We start from the raw sequence: 18,092 nt of genomic DNA, 5'->3' as shown, positions 1-18,092 counted from the left end.
GATGTTATTCATCATACGAAGCTACCGATACTACGTAGCCTCCTCAGGGTGCCTTCTGTAAACCTTCTTGCTTGACCACCCATCCCGCTCCTTGTGGGAAGCCGGGTGCATCACCTTCTGACCCTTGCCAGCCAGCAGCCATGTACGCCACTAGCGATCATCAGCCTGTCAAGTTTCTTCATGTTAATGTCAGGGTCACAACTTACCTGCATATAGGAAGCCAGCATTTCCCGGCATGAAAGGAGGAGGGGTACCGCCTGAGTTAAAGATGAGCGGCGACACCAATATCACAAAGAGTGTAGTTTACTCACCATCCCCACCGCGAATAGCATAGCCAGCATCATCAAACTTCCAGTAATCATACGCAGTCAAGTGGTAAATAGCCCTCTCCGGATTCCCAATCCGCGCAGAGTTGATAGCCAGCACAGGCCGTCCCCAGCCGCGGATCTTCTGGTCCGTCCACACCTCCCACACTTTGTCCGCCGTCTTCAGCGCAACTATTGGGTCGACGGCTGGTGTGTCTGGTAGTATCCCCTGCATCATGATAAGACTGCGCGGGTCCCCATTTAGAGCTGGATCTTGCCACCATGTGTCATTCAATCCCTCATATACCGCGTACAGACCGTCGACTTGTGGTGGCGGGGCGAGGTTCTCGGCCACTTCTGTCCATTTCTCGGGAACCGCTTGGCCTAATCTCTTCTTCCACTCGCGCGCGAGATCTAGTCCGTATCTCCAGTATGCGATCTGCATCGGTATAAGATGGGAGCATTGGCGGATTTACTGGATTGAGCTTACCTCATAGGCCAGATTCAATGTTTGTGATGGTGGTGTATTCTCAGTTACACCGTATGATCTAAGGTCCCATGATGAGCACACACATAGACTTCTGCGTCTCAGTCTGCAAAAGGGGCAGACTCACGGCGGACCCAAATCATAGTGTCCCGAGCTTTCATTCTTCCAGGCGTACGATGCCATGTAGTCGGCAGTCGCCGTCAGGACTGCATCCCATGACTTCAGGGTCTCGTCGCCTGGCGAAGACTGATACGCAAGCTCTGCGAGATACATGGGATGAGGCTGTCTTGTTAGAAGAAGACACTTCGCTGAGAACTGACGCGCCATCTGGGAATTGGAGACAGTACCTGTTGCCATAGTAAAAGGCCATTAATTCCACCAGGGGAACTGGCACCCGTCTCTAGCTCCGTCATCTTGGGCCACCTGCGAGTGCTGTTAGATTGCAGTCCCACCAGTTTTGCAATCGAAATGAGCCTACCTGGCCCCCTCCCATCCTTGCGATTTTGCTCTGGCGAGAGAAGATGGAAGCAGCGTCTCGTAAATCTCTGGGAATATGTTGTCAAAATATTTTTTTCGACCCCATGTCACCCAGTGGGCATTGTGCCAAATGACCATTTCCATGTGAAATTTGCCTGCCAGAATCAGTTTTCGCACATCTCTCACCACGCGGCAAAAGTGTTTGTACGCACCGTACCACCCATTGTTCATCAGCCCACTTTCCTGCGGCGATTGACCGGATGCCGCGCTGTTGACGCGGACATGATACTGCGATAGAATAATGCGTCTCTGCAACGCTGTGGCATTGGGGTTCGAAGACAATGTCAGGTCGACGAAACCGCCCTCGGTCCAGTAGTCGTGCCACTCAGCGATGCTTTCCTCCTGAACGTCGGCCGGGGGCCGGGGATCCTGCTTCTGGGGTGAAAAGTCCGCAGTAAAGGTCAAAGAACTTGAAGTCTGGTTAGTGCCACCGACAAGAGAGAGCGTGTATCGATGAGCGTTGATCTTATCAGACCCCTCTGGCTCGTCTCGGGAGAGATCGAGAGGGGCTTCGTGAGGCCAGCGCAGGTTCACGTAGTAGCTCGTCTCCTGCAACTCGTGGTAAATGTGCGCCAGGTCGGATCGCCCGCAAGTATTAACGATTCGAGTCGTGTGGTTCAACGGGAAGTCGTAAACGCCGGCGAAGACCTCGTATTTATACTTTGTCGTGTGAATAGGCGGATACGGGAAATCGAGCTCGACTTTCAAGTCGCCGGAGGACACGAGATCCGATTCGATCTGAAATGTAACGACATCGGTTGCGAAGTCGCCTTGTGTGACTACCTTGACGGCCTTACCATTGACTTTGAAAGTTGAGGTGATGATACCGCTCCACAGATCCAGCTCTTGTCTTGGTTCTGTCATCGCCGCTGCCGACAGCGTTTCTCCCTTAAACTTGAGACCGATCCGGCCCAGATTGATGCGATTAGGATTACTGATAAGCCATTGTGAGACTTGGGGAAGCTTCGTATCGGGGACATCGTAGGAGACGTTTCGACCATGGGTCAGCATAGGAACGCCTGTGTAGTCGCTGAGCTTCTCGCTGTAAGAGCTGTGTTAGTTTACTTGACGTTTATGGACAGGATCTTGGAAGGCGATCAACGTACCCATTGGTTGGAAGTGAATCGTTGTGCCAGGCCCAGCTTGAAAGTGTGTTGAAGGGCAAGAAGGTCTGTAAGAGTTTGTTGCTTCAGCCAGAGTATTGGGAGGTACAAGTTGCGTGGTTGGACTTAGTTCCCACCTGCATGCCTGTGTTATCCACATTGTAAGCGAAGTTGCCATTGCCAACTTGCAATGGCGTGGTGTTATTATCAATCACATTAGTACGGACAACATTGAATTGAGATACAACCCGCTGTCTAGGACATGTCAGTTGGACGGTGGATCGCCGGGGGATTAGCAAGATAGACTCACCGGTCGATGCTCCCCAGTGCGACCACCGGTAGCAAAGTGGTGCACAGGAGTGTCAAAATCATCGTGACGCCTTCGATTCAGAGTCTTTTGTGTGCGACTTGCAGACCCACAAGACTTCGGAGCAAGCATCCAGAGACATCTAGAAGAGCTGGCACAAGCGACATTTTGTAGCAATTTACCCGGAAGAATTACCAGTCTCGATTCCTCCACACGGAGAACGATCCGGGCAAACCGGGGTGCTCAAGATGCATGTTGTTCCCCTCAATCCCATGAGTCTGGTAAATGACGTCGGCGTGCTTGCTTGCGCGATCAATTAGCCCGAGATATTTTGGAAGGATGAATTGAAAAAGGAAGTTGAATTGCAGTGATGTGTGGTGCGCTGTGAGAATATCCGGAGGTGATCTGCGATTGCGGAGGGAGCAGAGCAGCCACCCTGCTTTTACCCCAAACTGCACAGCTAAAAGTAGTCAATCCACTGAGCAGGTTTGCGGGTAAGCCTGTCGCCGTTGTAAGTCTGGGCATCTTCTTTTAAATCCTGAGTCTTATTTTGATTTTTGCATGGGCCAGGGTTGATCAAGACACTGAACCCGCAAGTTGGTACATCTATCTTCAAGTTATGTGACATTTGACGATCGACATCTATTAGTGAAGTGAATCAGCAAGATTTCGAAAATTATTCCAAGTTAGGACCAATTCTCTAAACGAAATGTCATCCCGGGGCCTCGCTGCAAACAAGAGTACTTCAATTATGTTGCGACCTCTTAGTCCTCCAACATAGTTATGGTCATCTCATAACCTACACATCAATCACTAGAGATACTCCATAGATGTGATGTCATCGAGGTCGTGGGCCTTGATAATCTCACCTTAGTTCAAATTGTGAGAATCATAAAAGTATAGAGAGATTCATTTAGACACGAAACGATGTGATTTGCAGCCTTTGACTCAGGTTGAAGCCTTCATGTTGCTTCTCCTTGGCGTAGGTACATACGCGGTTCAGACTGAGCGTGGTGTTGCAACATGCAGCACGTTCCAAACGTTTCAATCATTAACACTCAACTTTCAAGAGCCTCTCTACAAAACCCAAGAAAAGTGCTATCAAGTCTTTTTTTTTGGCTGTTCAGAAAGTGTTTCACACAAAGTGAGAGACGGAGTTGACTCCTGCAGTGCATACGCACCTATGGGATTGGCATTACCTTAGTTTATAGCGGATCTACGTGGAGTGACTTCACAAATCACGACCGCAACCGCTACTAGAAAACACTATCTGGAACTAAAGGGATTTGCTCTTTTTTCTTTTCTCAAATCCCACATATATCCTATGTTTTGTATGGTACCGCCTGTTCTGGAAGCCCCTATGGAGCTTAGTCACCCAAAATGCATAACCTCTAGCGATACTCGTACATAGTACATCGATGGAAGCACCCTGTAACGTTTGGTCGGAGCTTTGGATCACATGCATTGGGATTTAACGAAACATTAATATCAGCGCCACTACCACCAGAACGTGTACTTGAGAATGATGCCAAGTTCATCGAGGGCACAAAAACCGCCGCTGGTCCGACAGAGAGGACATGCTCATCTGGTGGTTCCTGGACTGGGATGGAAGCTTCTCACTAGATCATGATCCCACCCCCTGGCATGTGCAAATACAGCTAGCTTCAGCCACTAATCTAGGGATCTGTGGAACTTGTGGAGAGTTGCTGTTGAACCTCGGCACTCGGGCTCAGTTGCCGATCTCCCGACGTCAACCGACGGTCTTAGCGCAGCTTTCAGCTGCTCAGGAGAAGCTCTCCGGACAAGGAACATTGTCCGTAGCATCTGAAATCCCATCCGCCCGGACTCAAACAACGTCCTATTGAAAGCCATTGAATTCCGCAAAACTGTCATCTCATCTCTCGAGCCAGCAATTGAGATCTCAGAATCACCTCCAGTTCCTTCTCGTAAAATGGTCACCGTTGCTAAGAACGCGCCACGTGGCGCAACCAGCGCGCCGCGCCAGTCGCTGACCATTGTCGACAACCGTACTGGAAAGTCTTATGAGCTGCCCATCACCAGAAACTCCGTGCTGGCTACGGACATTAAGAAGATCAAGGCCGTTCGCGGCAACGACCGCGCTGAGGATGAGACCGACCAGGGTCTCCGAGTCTACGACCCGGCCTACATGAACACTGCCGTGGTCCAGAGCAACATCACCTACATCAACGGACTGGAGGGCATCCTCCGGTACCGCGGCTACCCCATCCAGCAGCTCGTCAACAAGTCGCATTTCTTGGAGTCAGCGTTCCTTCTCATCTACGGCGAGCTGCCGACGACGTCACAATACAACAAGTGGCAAGATGAGATCATGCACCACACCTACATCCACAGCGACATCGAGGGCATGTTCAAGTCGTTCCGTTACGACACGCATCCCATGGCCATGTTGCAGGCGTCATTCTCCTCAATGGGTGCCTTCGCGCCCGAATCGAACCCGAGTTTGCAGGGCCAGAAGCTGTACACCAACGCGGCTTCCGGAGACGTTGAGGCCCTCAAGATGCTCGACAAGCAGATCCTCCGCATCATCGGAAAGGCACCCACGGTAGCCGCTGCTTCGTACCGCATGCGCCAGGGCAGACCCTTCAACCGCCCGGCCCAGGGACTCACCTACACCGGCAACTTCCTCTACCTGCTCGACCACCTGAGCGGGCACGAGTACCAGCCTCACCCCGTCCTGGAGCGCGCCCTCGACGCGCTCTTCATCATCCACGCCGACCACGAGGTCAACTGCTCCACCGCCACGGTCCTGCAGGTTGGCTCAAGTCTCGTCGACCCCTACAGCGTCGTCTCCGCTGGTTGTGCCGCGCTCTACGGCCCTAGCCACGGCGGCGCCAGCGAGAGTGCGATTCGCATGCTGATGGAGATCGGCAGCCCCGAGAACGTTCCCGCCTTTATGCAAAAGGTTGAGAAGCGCGAACGCGTGCTCGTTGGCTTCGGCCACCGCGTCTACAAGAACGTCGACCCCCGTTCGACTGCCATTCGGCAGCTGGCCGAGGAGGTCTTTGCAGTCACGGGCCGCAACCAGCTCCTCGACACGGCGCTGGAGCTCGCAAAGTATGCTCGCGAGAGCGATTTCATGAAGAAGCGCAACCTGTACCCCAACGTTGACTTCTACTCTGGCCTCATCTACCAGGCCATGGGCTTCCCGCTCGACTTCTACCCGGTCCTGTTCGCCGTGCCCCGCTGCGTTGGCTGGTTGGCGCACTGGAGGCAGCAGATGCTGCAAAAGGGAGGTGTCAAGATCTGGCGCCCGCGTCAGTTGTACATTGGCGAGGGAGAGCGGGAGTACATTGATGCGGACAAGAGACAGGAGAAGAAGAGCAAGACTGTGTTTGACGAGCCTGTTCAGGTCAGCCACGGCGGCGATAGCAAGAGAAATGAGCTCGCTACGTTCAAGGACGAGATAGGACATGCTTGGAGGGGCCGTTCGAAGCTTTGAGGGGCCACGTTACTGTCACTTTGGTTCGGCGGCGTACTGGTTAAAGGATCTCAGACTGGGTTTAGGATTGAAAGCCATGCATGTACGATTAGGAAGAATGTTACAATACGATCACATCTCTATTGACTCATATATTAACTGATCAGATCAAACCTGCCTGTTGAGCTGCCTTCCTGAGACCATCCTCGATCCCCTTGTTGCTCATGGTCTTCAACCCGACCTTGTCGTTCCAACTCATCTCCTGGAAGCTCTCACTACCTCCGTACCCCTTTCCATACATCATCTGATAATAAAAGTCAATCCAGACCGACCTATCACCTTCGGCAAACTTGACTTTGGCATTCTGGTAAACGTCCTCAACGTCAAAGTTCTGCACCTCAAACTTCTGACCCGTCACCGTCTCCGCCATCTCCGTCAACTGCTTCTCACTGACTGCAGCGGAATGGATGTACAAAGACTTATTCTCAGACTCCTTGTACAGTCCCCTCTCATCCCGGAAGACCTTGGCAATTGTCTCAGCGACATCCGAAATTTTCGTTGTTCCGATCAAGTTGTCGCCGCCATTGTGGTACCGAGCAGTCTTGCTCCGGAAGTTTGGACCCAGCCCACCGAAGCCAAGAACGAGCTCAAAAAATGGCCCGTTGTTGACACTCATCCAGCTCGACTTACTGCCGGTCTTGGAAATCTGCTCGATGAGATAGCGTCTAGTACGGACCTTGTCGACGACGATGGGCAGGCCCTCGGCGAGCGGCGAGTCCACGTTGGTGCTGTACTCGGAAGGGATGATGCGCTTCACCCCGGCAGCGACGGCTGCGTCGATCCATGGCTTCTGGTTTTCCAAAACGATGGGGTCCGGCGCAGCTGAGATGACCGCGTCCTGGCCTTCAAAAGCTGTAGTGAGGGCGCTAACATCCTTCAAGTCGAGTTTGATGGACTTGACTCCCGAGGGAACGGTCTTGGCGGATTCGGAGCGCTGTATGGCTGTGACATTAAAGCCGGAATTGAGCAAGGTCTTGGCTATTTGAGAGCCCATGTGGCCAGTCGCCTAAGGTCTGGAGCCTTAGTGTTTGATCAAGAGCATACCTTAAGGGGAGGCTCCTGCGAGAACTGAGAACTGAGGACAGGACTTACGCCGATGATGGCAACGTTACGGATTGGTGAAGCCATTTGTTGAGTTCAATTGAGACGGCAAGATACGCCGTGTGATGTGAAGATGCTGCGATAATTTTCGAAGCACAGGTTGGATAGTGATGATGTCGATGTTCAAAATTGCGGTCACCGTACGTCGTGCTGTAGGTTTCATTGCCTATGCACCAGGCCGAGCGCTAGTGACCACAACGTCTAGTCCGAGCGGACAACGCCAACTAATTGTCCGACGGCCCAATGCATTTGCAGCTGTCTTTGATTGAAACAGCATGAAGATTTGGGACGGGTAATTCCACGATGACAGGTGGAGCTCAAGCTTGAGATTGAATGAGGCATTCATTCGATGGTAACAGTCTATCTAATGTTACGGGTGTCGTGAACATGCGTGAACCTGACGTGAATATTCCGACCCCCCAAACATGGTATTTACACTCTCAACCTATTGCATCGCCAGTCCAGATCGAATCAATCCAGCATTCCGGGTTACCCAATTCCCTAACTTGAAACCTTGTGAGAACTAAATATGGACCTTATTTTGATGTCACCTCGATGAGCCTCTCACGTCATGAAATAAGAAGCAGAGTGCCCTAGTCTAGGTATTTGAGCAACTTATATGCAACTATCAAGACACATTCTCTTCGAATTGACACTCACATAACACTCTCATACTATCCATAAACAAAGACTACGAAACAAAACATCATGCAAACAAGACCCTGGATGATGTCAATGGGGCAAAGCCAAGTCTCTCGCTAGACACGCCAAGCCGCTTGAAGGCCGAACAGCCGCTGACATAACTGGGCCAAGTCAACTTTGAGGCCAGATGTTCCTTGCAAATATCCACATCTCCTTCGCATCCTCCGAACAACACAGCCACGCCGACACCGAGAAAACGGCGTCAAAGTGCCCCGGATGGCCACCGCGAACGGCCGAAGAGTCACCCAAAACCACGCATCTCCGCTTCACTCTCGCCCGAATGCCATTTCAGAGGCAAACAACCCCGGATTGACCGATGCCCACGTGCCACCGTACGCCGGACGGTTGCAAACAGATCCGATTCAGTTGCCTGGCGGGCCCGTTGATCTCCACATCCCACACGACCCAGGGCCATAAGGCTTGTGCAACGAGTCTAGTCCCAGACATCGTCCACCCACCCCAACCAGTAAAATATCCTCACAGCGTGCCGAGAAGCCTTGGATTTTTCTCGGCACGAATGTGAGATTCGCCAAGATGCAATGACGCGGCTCTCAGATCCGTGCCGTTGCCCCAAAGTTCAGCTCCAGATGACCATAACATATTACCAACTGTTGTCTCCCCCCTGCTGTTGATGGAATTATGGACACACTGGCGCTGCGTGTCTCTGCTTTTCTCTTCGTCAATTCTTGCCCTTTCTGACCTTGAACATCTGTCTGTCGTCACGCCCATCGCTGTCCAAACAAACTTCTCCTGGCGACTGGAGGCACGAGACGATGGCCGACGAGATCACGGCTGCCGCGCCGCGCCAACTAGATACAGGCCAGACCTCATCAAAACACCCATTCAGCAAGCAATTCGCCCGGCAGCTGGAAGACAACGAAAAGGAATTGGACCTTCGCGATGATGCTGTCATCGAGAACAACAGATTCGCGTTCACGCCGACCCAACTCCACAAGCTCATCACTGCGCGCAACCTAGCAGCACTCCGACGCTTCGGTGGTCTTCCCGGCCTTGCAGCTGGCTTGCGAACAGATGTTGCCGCTGGACTTAGTGTAGATGAGACAAGCCTCGAGGGCACGATATCATTTGAGGAGGCTGTCGCTGCAGGAGAGGCAAAGCGGGCTGCCACAATCACACCTCTACCTTCATCGACACAACACAAGCACGGTATCAAGTTGGACCTAGACCTGATACAACATGAAGCCCAGGGATATACCGACCGGAGGCGCATCTATGGCGAAAACAGACTCCCAAAACGAAAACAAAAGTCATTTCTGAGGCTAGCATGGATCGCGTTCAACGACAAGCTCATGTTCCTCCTCACGATCTCCGCCACGATATCTTTGGCGCTTGGTATCTACGAAACAGTTGACGCATCCGATGACGAGCCGAATATCCAATGGGTGGATGGTGTCACCGTGGTGGTGGCTATTTTGGTCATTGTTTTCGCCAGTGCTGCCACGGACTGGCAAAAGAACGCCAGGTTCGCTAAGCTCAACGAGAGGAAAGAGCAAAGAGATGTCAAGGTTATACGGTCCGGCAAGACACAGAACATCTCCGTTTACGACGTGCAGGTTGGAGAAATCATGCACATTGAGACTGGAGATGTCGTTGCCGTCGATGGAGTGCTGGTTCAGGGCTCCGGCATTCAGGTCGATGAGTCCTCACTCTCGGGCGAATCTGAACTTGTACACAAGAACGTGCCTAGCGAAAGCGATGTCCACAACCAAAAGGCCCACAGATCTTCGGCGACTGACCCATTCATTCTCAGCGGGACGACGGTATCTGGCGGTGTTGGTGCGTACTTGGTGACATCGGTAGGAACCAACTCGACATATGGCAGAACTTTGATGTCGTTGAGAGAGGATGTCGAGGAAACCCCCCTGCAGCAGAAACTCGGAAAGTTGGCAAAGCAGCTCATCGCGTTTGGTGCGATTGCCGGTATCATCTTCTTCCTCATCCTCTTCATTCGTTTCCTCGTCGGGCTCCCGACCATGGGAGGAACCGCCTCTGAAAAGGCCGAGACAATTTTCAAACTTCTCATCCTAGCCGTCACTGTTGTCGTGATCACCGTGCCCGAAGGCCTAGCTCTAGCAGTTACCCTTGCTCTCGCTTTTGCCACGACCAGAATGCTCAAGGACAAGAACCTCGTCCGCCTCATCCGTTCCTGTGAAATCATGGGTAATGCCACATGCATCTGCTCAGATAAGACGGGAACATTGACACAGAACAGCATGACAGTCGGCGCTGGCAGGATCGGACTCCATGAGCGCTTCGGTGATGCGCCGAGAGAAATCAGCAATGATGATGTGAAGAAGGACCAGAGCACCGACGACGCCTCAGACCAGGAACACCCAAAAGCTTTGCTGGAATCCTTGAGCAGCGATGTGAGAGCACTGACGAAGAACAGCATCGCTCTGAACACCACTTCATTCGAGAGCGATAATCCGAAAGATGCCGGCTTCGTGGGGACGAGCACCGAGACTGCTCTCCTGAGATTCAGCCGCGAGTTCTTTGCCATGGGGCCACTTGGCGAAGAGAGGGCAAACAACGAGATTGTCGACATGTTTCCTTTTGACGCGTCACGAAAGTGGATGGCGGTTATGTCAAAGCTGCCCGATGGAAAACATCGACTCCTCGTCAAGGGCGCAGCCGAGGTCGTCTTTGACCAGTGCATAAACGTCCTCAAGAAACCGAAGGTTGGTCTTGCCGTTCAGCCGATTGCGACCGAGATACGAGAAGACCTGCGATCGACGATCCGCGAGTATGCCAAGCAAATGCTTCGACCGATTGTCATCGCCTACAAGGAAGTCGATGCACCATTCGAGAACCCAGACGATCCCGATTCTATCAACTTCGAGAAGCACTTTGCCGACATGACATTTATCGGTGTCTTTGGAATCCGCGACCCCCTTCGCCCGGAGGTTCTCGATTCCGTGCGTCAGTGTCAGGAGGCCGGTGTTTTTGTGCGTATGGTCACTGGAGACAATTTTCTGACGGCAAAGGCCATCGCATCAGAGTGCGGCATCTATTCAGCCGGCGGCTTGGCAATGGATGGGCCGACGTTCCGGAAGCTGACCCCCGCTCAGCTGGATCTGGTCATTCCGCGGCTCCAGGTGCTGGCGAGATCTAGCCCGGAAGATAAGCTCCTGCTCGTAACCCATCTGAAAGGAATGGGAGAGACAGTTGCTGTGACTGGCGATGGCACTAATGACGCGTTGGCTCTCAAGGCCGCGGATGTAGGCTTTGCCATGGGAATCCAAGGAACCGAAGTCGCTAAAGAAGCTGCGTCTATCATTTTGCTTGATGATAACTTTGCATCGATCGTTAAGGCTTTAGTATGGGGTCGCACGGTGAATACAGCTGTGAAGAAGTTCCTCCAAGTAAGTGAGATCTAAGTCCTTGAGTCAGCGTAACGAATATTAACAGCGTTCTAGTTCCAATTCACAATCAACATCACCGCCGGAACTCTGACTGTTGTCTCCGAATTGGCAGGAGACTCCATCTTCACCGTCGTTCAACTACTCTTCATCAACCTTATCATGGACATCTTCGCCTCGCTGGGTCTGGCAACCGATTATCCCTCACCAGACTTCCTCAAACGGAGGCCAGAGCCACGCACAGCACCCATCGTAAACATCACAATGTGGAAGATGATCCTGGGCCAGGCAATCTACCAGCTGGCTGTCATGTTCACCCTCCACTACGCGGGAGACCAACTCTTCCATCCCACCACAACCGCAGAGCGGGAGGCACTGCAGACAATGATCTTTAACATCTACGTCTGGATGCAGTTCTTTAACCAGCACAACTGCCGTCGTGTCGATAACAAGCTCAACATCTGGTACCAGGGCGTCCTCCGCAACCCCTGGTTCATTGGGGTGCAGTGCGCCACTCTGGCCGGGCAAATGATCATCATATGGAAGGGTGGTCAGGCTTTCGACACCCGCCCTCTCAATGGTGCGCAATGGGGATGGTCGATGCTGTTTGGCGTCCTTGTGATTCCACTGGGTGCTTTGATACGGCAAATTCCCGATGAGTACGTGTACGGCTTCTTCCAGGCAGTCAAGCGAGGCTTCCTCAGCACGATTCACTTGCTCTCCAAAATACTCCCGTCCAAGTGGCGGAAGAAGGCTGAGGAGGAAGTCGAGGACATGGGGGCGGCGCAGAGCTGGGTCCTACAGACAGGCGCAGCCCTCTTACGGCCAATGAACTATGAATGGGGCAGCTCAACGCCGCCGCCGGGATCGAAGCTTGTGGGAAGGGTGTCGAGCATACCTGCTGCACAGAGAGAGGCTTTGATTCGTGCTGCGAAGGCGGGCACCGGAGACAATGAGATTGATGTGCCTGCGCTGGTCGATGCGGCACGTTGCGCCAAGGTAGAGTTGTCCTATGGCCTTGAGGTCCATCCAGAGACTTTGGTGGAGGACCCTATCTTGTTGACTTCCATCGGCGTTGATGGGAAGAAGTGTCCGCCGAGCCAGGACCCTGAAATTTTGCGATATTTGCAACAACCATCATGACAGCATGATTGGCTATTGGTCCATGTTTCGTTGCATTGTGCGGATAGAACAAGGAAGTATTATTAGGGATTCGTTCCGGCATGGTTCCTGTGCTCACGCATTAGTAACAGCTCAAGCTTGTCAGCATGATACATCCAATAATGTCTTACTACATCCATATTATCGGCGCCACGTTATTCAAATATTTGCGATCCTGGCGAGGTGCGTGCATCCTTCAACAGCAATCCTATTGCCCTGCCTGCAGCTGATGCCTAATCGTCCCCTATACTTTGTAAGTTTGTCCCCTTGGCATGGGGCCGATCCGTCTGGGCATGTATCTCACCAGCCTTCAGCATTGTCTGCCGTTATGTCTGCTCTGTCTATCTCACCGGTGTCACCACACAATCTGCACTGCCTCAGATGATTGGATGGGGGAAGCGGCAGTGTTCACCTGTCTGCAGCCATCTAACACAACTGCTGGCACAGAGCCCTCCATTCATGAATTTGGTGTATGCCATTGCTCTCTTGGGATATCCTTCCACTCAGCTGAAATTTGATGCAATGTGAGCAAGTCATTGTGGAGGCTGACAGCGGGATTCTCTTGTGGGAGTGCCTACCTAGGAGCAATTTCTTTCGCCACCTTGTCCAAGGCGACTGGCTAAAAGATTAGCCAACAACCTTGAATATATCAAAGCGTGCCTCCCTTTCGACCAGAAACTGTCATATATAGCGCAAGGCTGAAAAGGATCATGAAAATGCCTTTTTGTCATGTGGTTGTACCTACATGCCACCCCTGAAATCATCGTTCCAAACTTGCTACGGATGATTCTCTGGAGATTACCGAAGCCCAGGTATAAGAGTGGAACTTCGCCAGTACGCAAACAAAGACGGCTTTGCTGTAATACAGTGACTTGCAACACAGTGCAGCCGCATCAGTCAAACATCTTCCACGATGAAACTTCCACTTTTCTTCTTGCTCGGCGCGATGCTCCGGGTCGCGAGTTGCTGTTTCTTTTCTACCGGCAGCACTGACTGGGAAGGCAACAAATACGAAGAAAGCTGCGCGATTGCTGCAAAAGGGCTGCCCGATGAGTTCGCAATCTGTCATTTGCAACGCAACTCCATCTCGGAAATGCTAAAATGCGGGTTCTGGGATGGGAACAAAGTCTTTCGCCAACATGTCAAGGCGGGTAGTCGAGCCGACTCGTTACAGCTCACGGGCGATGCTCCGAATGCCAGTGCGGACGACGACGACGGTTGGGTAAAGGTTACTGTTGGTATCCCTATCACAGGGAAGTTGGTTCGAACCGTAGGGTCCTGGGGGTGACGATGTATCAATATCTCTGTATTGATTGATTCTGCGTAATATGTAAAAGGGAGATTCCAACCGTAGGTTAGTTGGGTAGTCGCGGTCTAATTATCCCATCGAGTGCCAATTGGCAACAGGTACATTATGCCCAGTTTTGACCCAGTTTTGCCCCCTCACCGCGGGAATACATGACGGTACGTCATCAACCCCTATATTTTCCCAGCTGCGTTCACCACCACAACTAACATTTCTACAGATGGGCAACTGTCGCGATGTCCTCAAGCGACTCTGATGCGTCTGATTCGTCAGCGCTTTCACATATCACCGTCGCAGTACTTCCCGAAGACCTTGATAGCGCCTGTACAGCTCAATGTAGGCCCGAGAGGTGTGATAACGCAACTGTACGCCCACACGAATCGCCTCCGCTAGAAAGGGGCACACCGGGCCAATTCAACCCCCTCGACGTGCCCTACCGCGCCGCAACAGTACGGGGTCTATCTACTACCCCTTTAGAGCTTTTTCAGCAGTATGTGCCTTTGAGGCTGGTTGAATCGTGGGTACAGTGGACCAATGAAGCCGCAGTACGAGGCCCTGTTCAACAACACTCACGATCCCACAGAAAAAAGACGAGGTCAGGGTGCCTGCAGTGTGGAGTAGCGCTTTGTAACTCGGATGATTGCTGGTACCTCTTTCATAGTCAGAGTATATAGACAACAGAAGTATCCATAATCTAGGCTTTTTGGTTGGCTAGAAGAAGTCTTGGCTGTCTCCTGAGTGGTCAGTTCCCCTCAAGGGCATGTACCTGTTGCCAATTGGCACTCGATGGGATACCACCCCGAGGTGGCCCATACTCTTGCCCTTATCCGCGGTCGAATTAAACTTCTAATCCGACACTAATTATCTCTCTCTTTTATATCTAACTGGTATGGTTAGACGTATAATTTGAACGCTGCGAAGTTGTATAAATACGTGGAAACATAATACTGTCTAATACGCCCCTTTCTCTTCCTTCCGGGGTCCTTTCCATATAACCTATCCCTCTATTTGTACCGTAGCCTTTCCCTTATCGATGAAGCTTTCTAACCCTTAGTTGGGGTTTGCTTTAGTGAAGGCGTCGACGAGGTTGTCGTTACTATTAATCTAACGGATCTTTATTATTTTATATCGTTTATATAATTACCGTAAGGCTAACTATCCCATCGAGTGCTGACTGACGCCATTTTTGCCAAGGGCGGGGTAGAGCCAATTAGGGGTTGGAAATCTATAGAGTTAACCAATAGGGTTACAGTACCTCTATTGCCTACATATTCTGCGTATGCCAGAGGTACCAACAATTCCCCTGGGTACATAAAGGTACGTTACAGTCTAAGCAGCCCTTCCTCGTATATTTACGCCGCGTGAGGGTATTCCCAGATATCTCGCCCAGAGGCTGGCGGTTTCTTATTGCCCTCAGATTACTACAATAAGAGCAAGGCGAATTAACCTTCCGTGACCCTTTTGTATGCTGTTCCCATGGAATAGAGATATTCCTCATGTCTGTACGTCTAGGTCGTGATAGTCTACGCCCGCCTGCTAATGGTCCAAACCGTTGAATAAGCTGGGCTGCTAGTAACTGCCGCCATTGATAGTTGGATTCCACCTTCTGCCACCTAGGGCTACCCCAGAGCTGTAATAAGAAGCTATTCACAACTACTACTTCCAGCAGGAAATTCCAGGCTAGGGACTGCCAGCCCCCTCGCCGAATAGGGTGACCGTATTGATAATAAGACCTCATCTGGTCACTCACATCAACCCCATTCATCTTGTGGTTGTATTCATCGATTGCCCTAGGGACTGGAAGGTCCTTGCGGACGTCTGGGCCAAACACTTGCCGGCAGCCCCCGGACCTCTTGGGCCCGGGCTGGTACTTCAAAGGGCCGGAAGGAGCCCGGAGGGCCATGCTCGGTAGTCGGAGGTTCACAGGGCCGGACTGTGGCTTCGTCACAGCCGTCTGGCTTACAAGCTGTATTACAAGCAGCAGCTAGGTCTTCTGGGTAGACCTCAACTACTATAGTGCTGAGTACAGGAGTAACAGAAGTTTTAGAAGCAATAGAGGTATTGGAAGCAATAGAGGTATCAGAATCACTAGAAGACATTGCAGCATCAATTGAAATGCTAGTAATAGTAACGTACTTGATAAGCGAGCTGCCCAGACAAGCGAGCTGCCCACCTAACCATGATCACATTATAAATCTAACTAAGGAGCAACACTAAAAACATAAAATCAATTGAGACTACTCTGAATCCTATTCCTCAGATATTTCTTCATTAAACTGACATGTTCGCGCATTGTGGCCAGTGTTTCCGCAGACGCTACATCGCCGTTAACCTGTTTCTGTCCTCGGCCGACGACCACTACTCTGGTGCGTTTCCTCCTCAATCTGGGCCGTAGCCTCTCTCTGCGACTGAATGTCCTCTGCCTCAGCTACAGTAAGACTTCCTCCTTGTCTGAGACGTGTTTTCTTAGCCCTCCTGCGTCGGCTAAGTAGGTTATTTTCCTCCCGGAGGATCTGGACCTCCGACCTTAATAAGGCAATCTGGTGCATAAATCCCCGCGCTCCCTTTGATAAATGCTCTACAGCTTCAATAATTGAAGTTGGGGAGCTATTCTGATGGCGGGAGATCCTCCTTTTGATGAGTTCGGACTGAGAAGAGGCCTCTGTTGGGTTATTTGGCGTCTGAGAAGTCCACGCGGGGGGTGTTGTTGGTAGGGACCCTGGGGGTGTTGGAGTGTGTAACTTGATATCAAGCTTCGAAAGCACACTTTCGGCACTTAAAGGAACAAGCACGGCCCCTCTGAAGCCTCCCTGGATGTTTTTTACCGTTAGGGCTTGCGTGAAAGCGTTGTGAAATGCAGGGAAGAAGTCCTCCTTCGTAATATGGGTATTACCCCGGCGCATCTTATCCTCAATTTGTCGACCATAAGCCGTCTTTAGTGGCCCAAAACACCCAACGTCTAAGGGCTGAAGTAGATGAGACGAATAGGCCGGCATATAGAGTGTAACGATATTGTTTTCCTTGCAATATATCTCAAAGTCCGCAGAGTAGTGACTTTCGTACCCATCGACGACGAGGAGGCAATAACTGCTAGTTACACGCAGTTTTATATGCCGATCAAAGTGCTGGAGCCAGTCTAGGCCTCTTTCATTTGTTGTCCATCCGTTTTCAGACGTTGCGATAACCCAGTCGCGTAGGAGATCTGTTTCTATATACCAGGTAGAGAGGTGATATTGGCCTACAACGATGATGTACGGCGGAACGCTGTAGCCTAACGAACTAATGGCCTGAATGACTATAATCCATTCACGATTGCCAGGCTGCATCATTTTTGTATTTGAACGCCTTTCGGCACTCGTGACGACCATCCCGGATGCAATCTGGCCCATCATAAACCTAGTCTCGTCGAAGTTATAGATATCGGAGTCTATAATGCCGTATTTCGCGATTATGTTTACTATAAGCCGAAACCACGCGTTTATCGCGTCAGGATCTTCGCATTGGGCCCTCTTATAGTCGTACTTGCGAAAAAAGCGCGTCCGGAGCTGTGGTTGTCGTTTAACGAAGTTTGAAGCCTAGCGCTTCCCAACTGGGGGCGCATCGCGGTCGGCGAGTAATCGATTGGCCATTTCTTCCACACCGCTGATCCGGGGAGGAAACGATCGGGAATCCAGGTCGAGGATATACTTAACTAGCTTCTCCTCTTTAAGCTCCGTCAATTTGCGTGAGTTAGGTATAGTATCTTGTCGTGTAGGTGTCCCTTTTAATCGGGTGCCTAGGGTCCTAGGGGGGACTGAATAGATTCTTGCTGCGGCTCGAATGCTGAGTTTAGGGTTTTTTTGGATAGCCTTGACTGCTAAGTTCAATTGGGCCTCTTTGCTTTGTGACGACATGATTATTTGTGGCGTGATACGCATTAGAAGTGAGGAGGAAGGATGAACGCGGTTGGGTGGGCAGCTCGCTTGTCTGGGCAGCTCGCTTATCAAGTACGTTAGTGATAACAGGTAAAAGAGCATAGTGGTAAATGTTGTATCGTCAATGTACCCCTTTAAATGCGGGGTAATAAAGTGTAAATAGTGGGGGTTTTGGGGCTTGGCAAAAATGGCGTCAGTCAGCACTCGATGGGATAGCACGCACCACCAGGGCTAGTTCTCGAGGCAGAGCCCGTTTCTCAAGGGCAGAA

General features: G+C 51.4%; 4 protein-coding genes across 4 annotated transcripts; 2 read left to right on the top strand and 2 right to left on the bottom strand.

Moving 5' to 3' along the window:
• Nucleotides 1–43: 43 nt before the first annotated feature.
• On the bottom strand, nt 44–2,804 carry BDP81DRAFT_464480 (Six-hairpin glycosidase-like protein; the record flags this gene model as incomplete). The annotated part of the gene is made up of 11 exons (XM_060594159.1): nt 44–150; nt 207–257; nt 312–744; nt 796–853; nt 920–1,074; nt 1,140–1,215; nt 1,271–1,424; nt 1,482–2,371; nt 2,436–2,500; nt 2,570–2,687; nt 2,743–2,804. The coding sequence occupies 11 exons, from the start codon at nt 2,802–2,804 to the stop codon at nt 44–46; spliced, it is 2,169 nt and encodes a 722-aa protein (XP_060440748.1).
• Nucleotides 2,805–4,690: 1,886 nt separating this feature from the next.
• Nucleotides 4,691–6,220, top strand: BDP81DRAFT_398378 (citrate synthase-like protein; the record flags this gene model as incomplete). The annotated part of the gene is made up of 1 exon (XM_060588451.1): nt 4,691–6,220. One exon carries the CDS (start codon nt 4,691–4,693, stop codon nt 6,218–6,220), a length of 1,530 nt encoding a protein of 509 aa, XP_060440747.1.
• Nucleotides 6,221–6,362: 142 nt separating this feature from the next.
• On the bottom strand, nt 6,363–7,387 carry BDP81DRAFT_464478 (uncharacterized protein; the record flags this gene model as incomplete). The annotated part of the gene is made up of 2 exons (XM_060594158.1): nt 6,363–7,265; nt 7,352–7,387. The coding sequence occupies 2 exons, from the start codon at nt 7,385–7,387 to the stop codon at nt 6,363–6,365; spliced, it is 939 nt and encodes a 312-aa protein (XP_060440746.1).
• Nucleotides 7,388–8,835: 1,448 nt separating this feature from the next.
• BDP81DRAFT_329614 (calcium-translocating P-type ATPase) lies at nt 8,836–12,585 on the top strand (the record flags this gene model as incomplete). The annotated part of the gene is made up of 2 exons (XM_060585332.1): nt 8,836–11,445; nt 11,500–12,585. 2 exons carry the CDS (start codon nt 8,836–8,838, stop codon nt 12,583–12,585), a joined length of 3,696 nt encoding a protein of 1,231 aa, XP_060440745.1.
• Between the last annotated feature and the right edge of the window lie 5,507 nt (nt 12,586–18,092).

Source organism: Colletotrichum phormii, assembly GCF_030913505.1.
Source record: "Colletotrichum phormii strain CBS 102054 chromosome Unknown BDP81scaffold_23, whole genome shotgun sequence".
Taxonomy (NCBI): domain Eukaryota; kingdom Fungi; phylum Ascomycota; class Sordariomycetes; order Glomerellales; family Glomerellaceae; genus Colletotrichum; species Colletotrichum phormii.
Note: the sequence above shows the minus strand (reverse complement) of the source record. Positions and strands in the feature narration are given on the sequence as shown.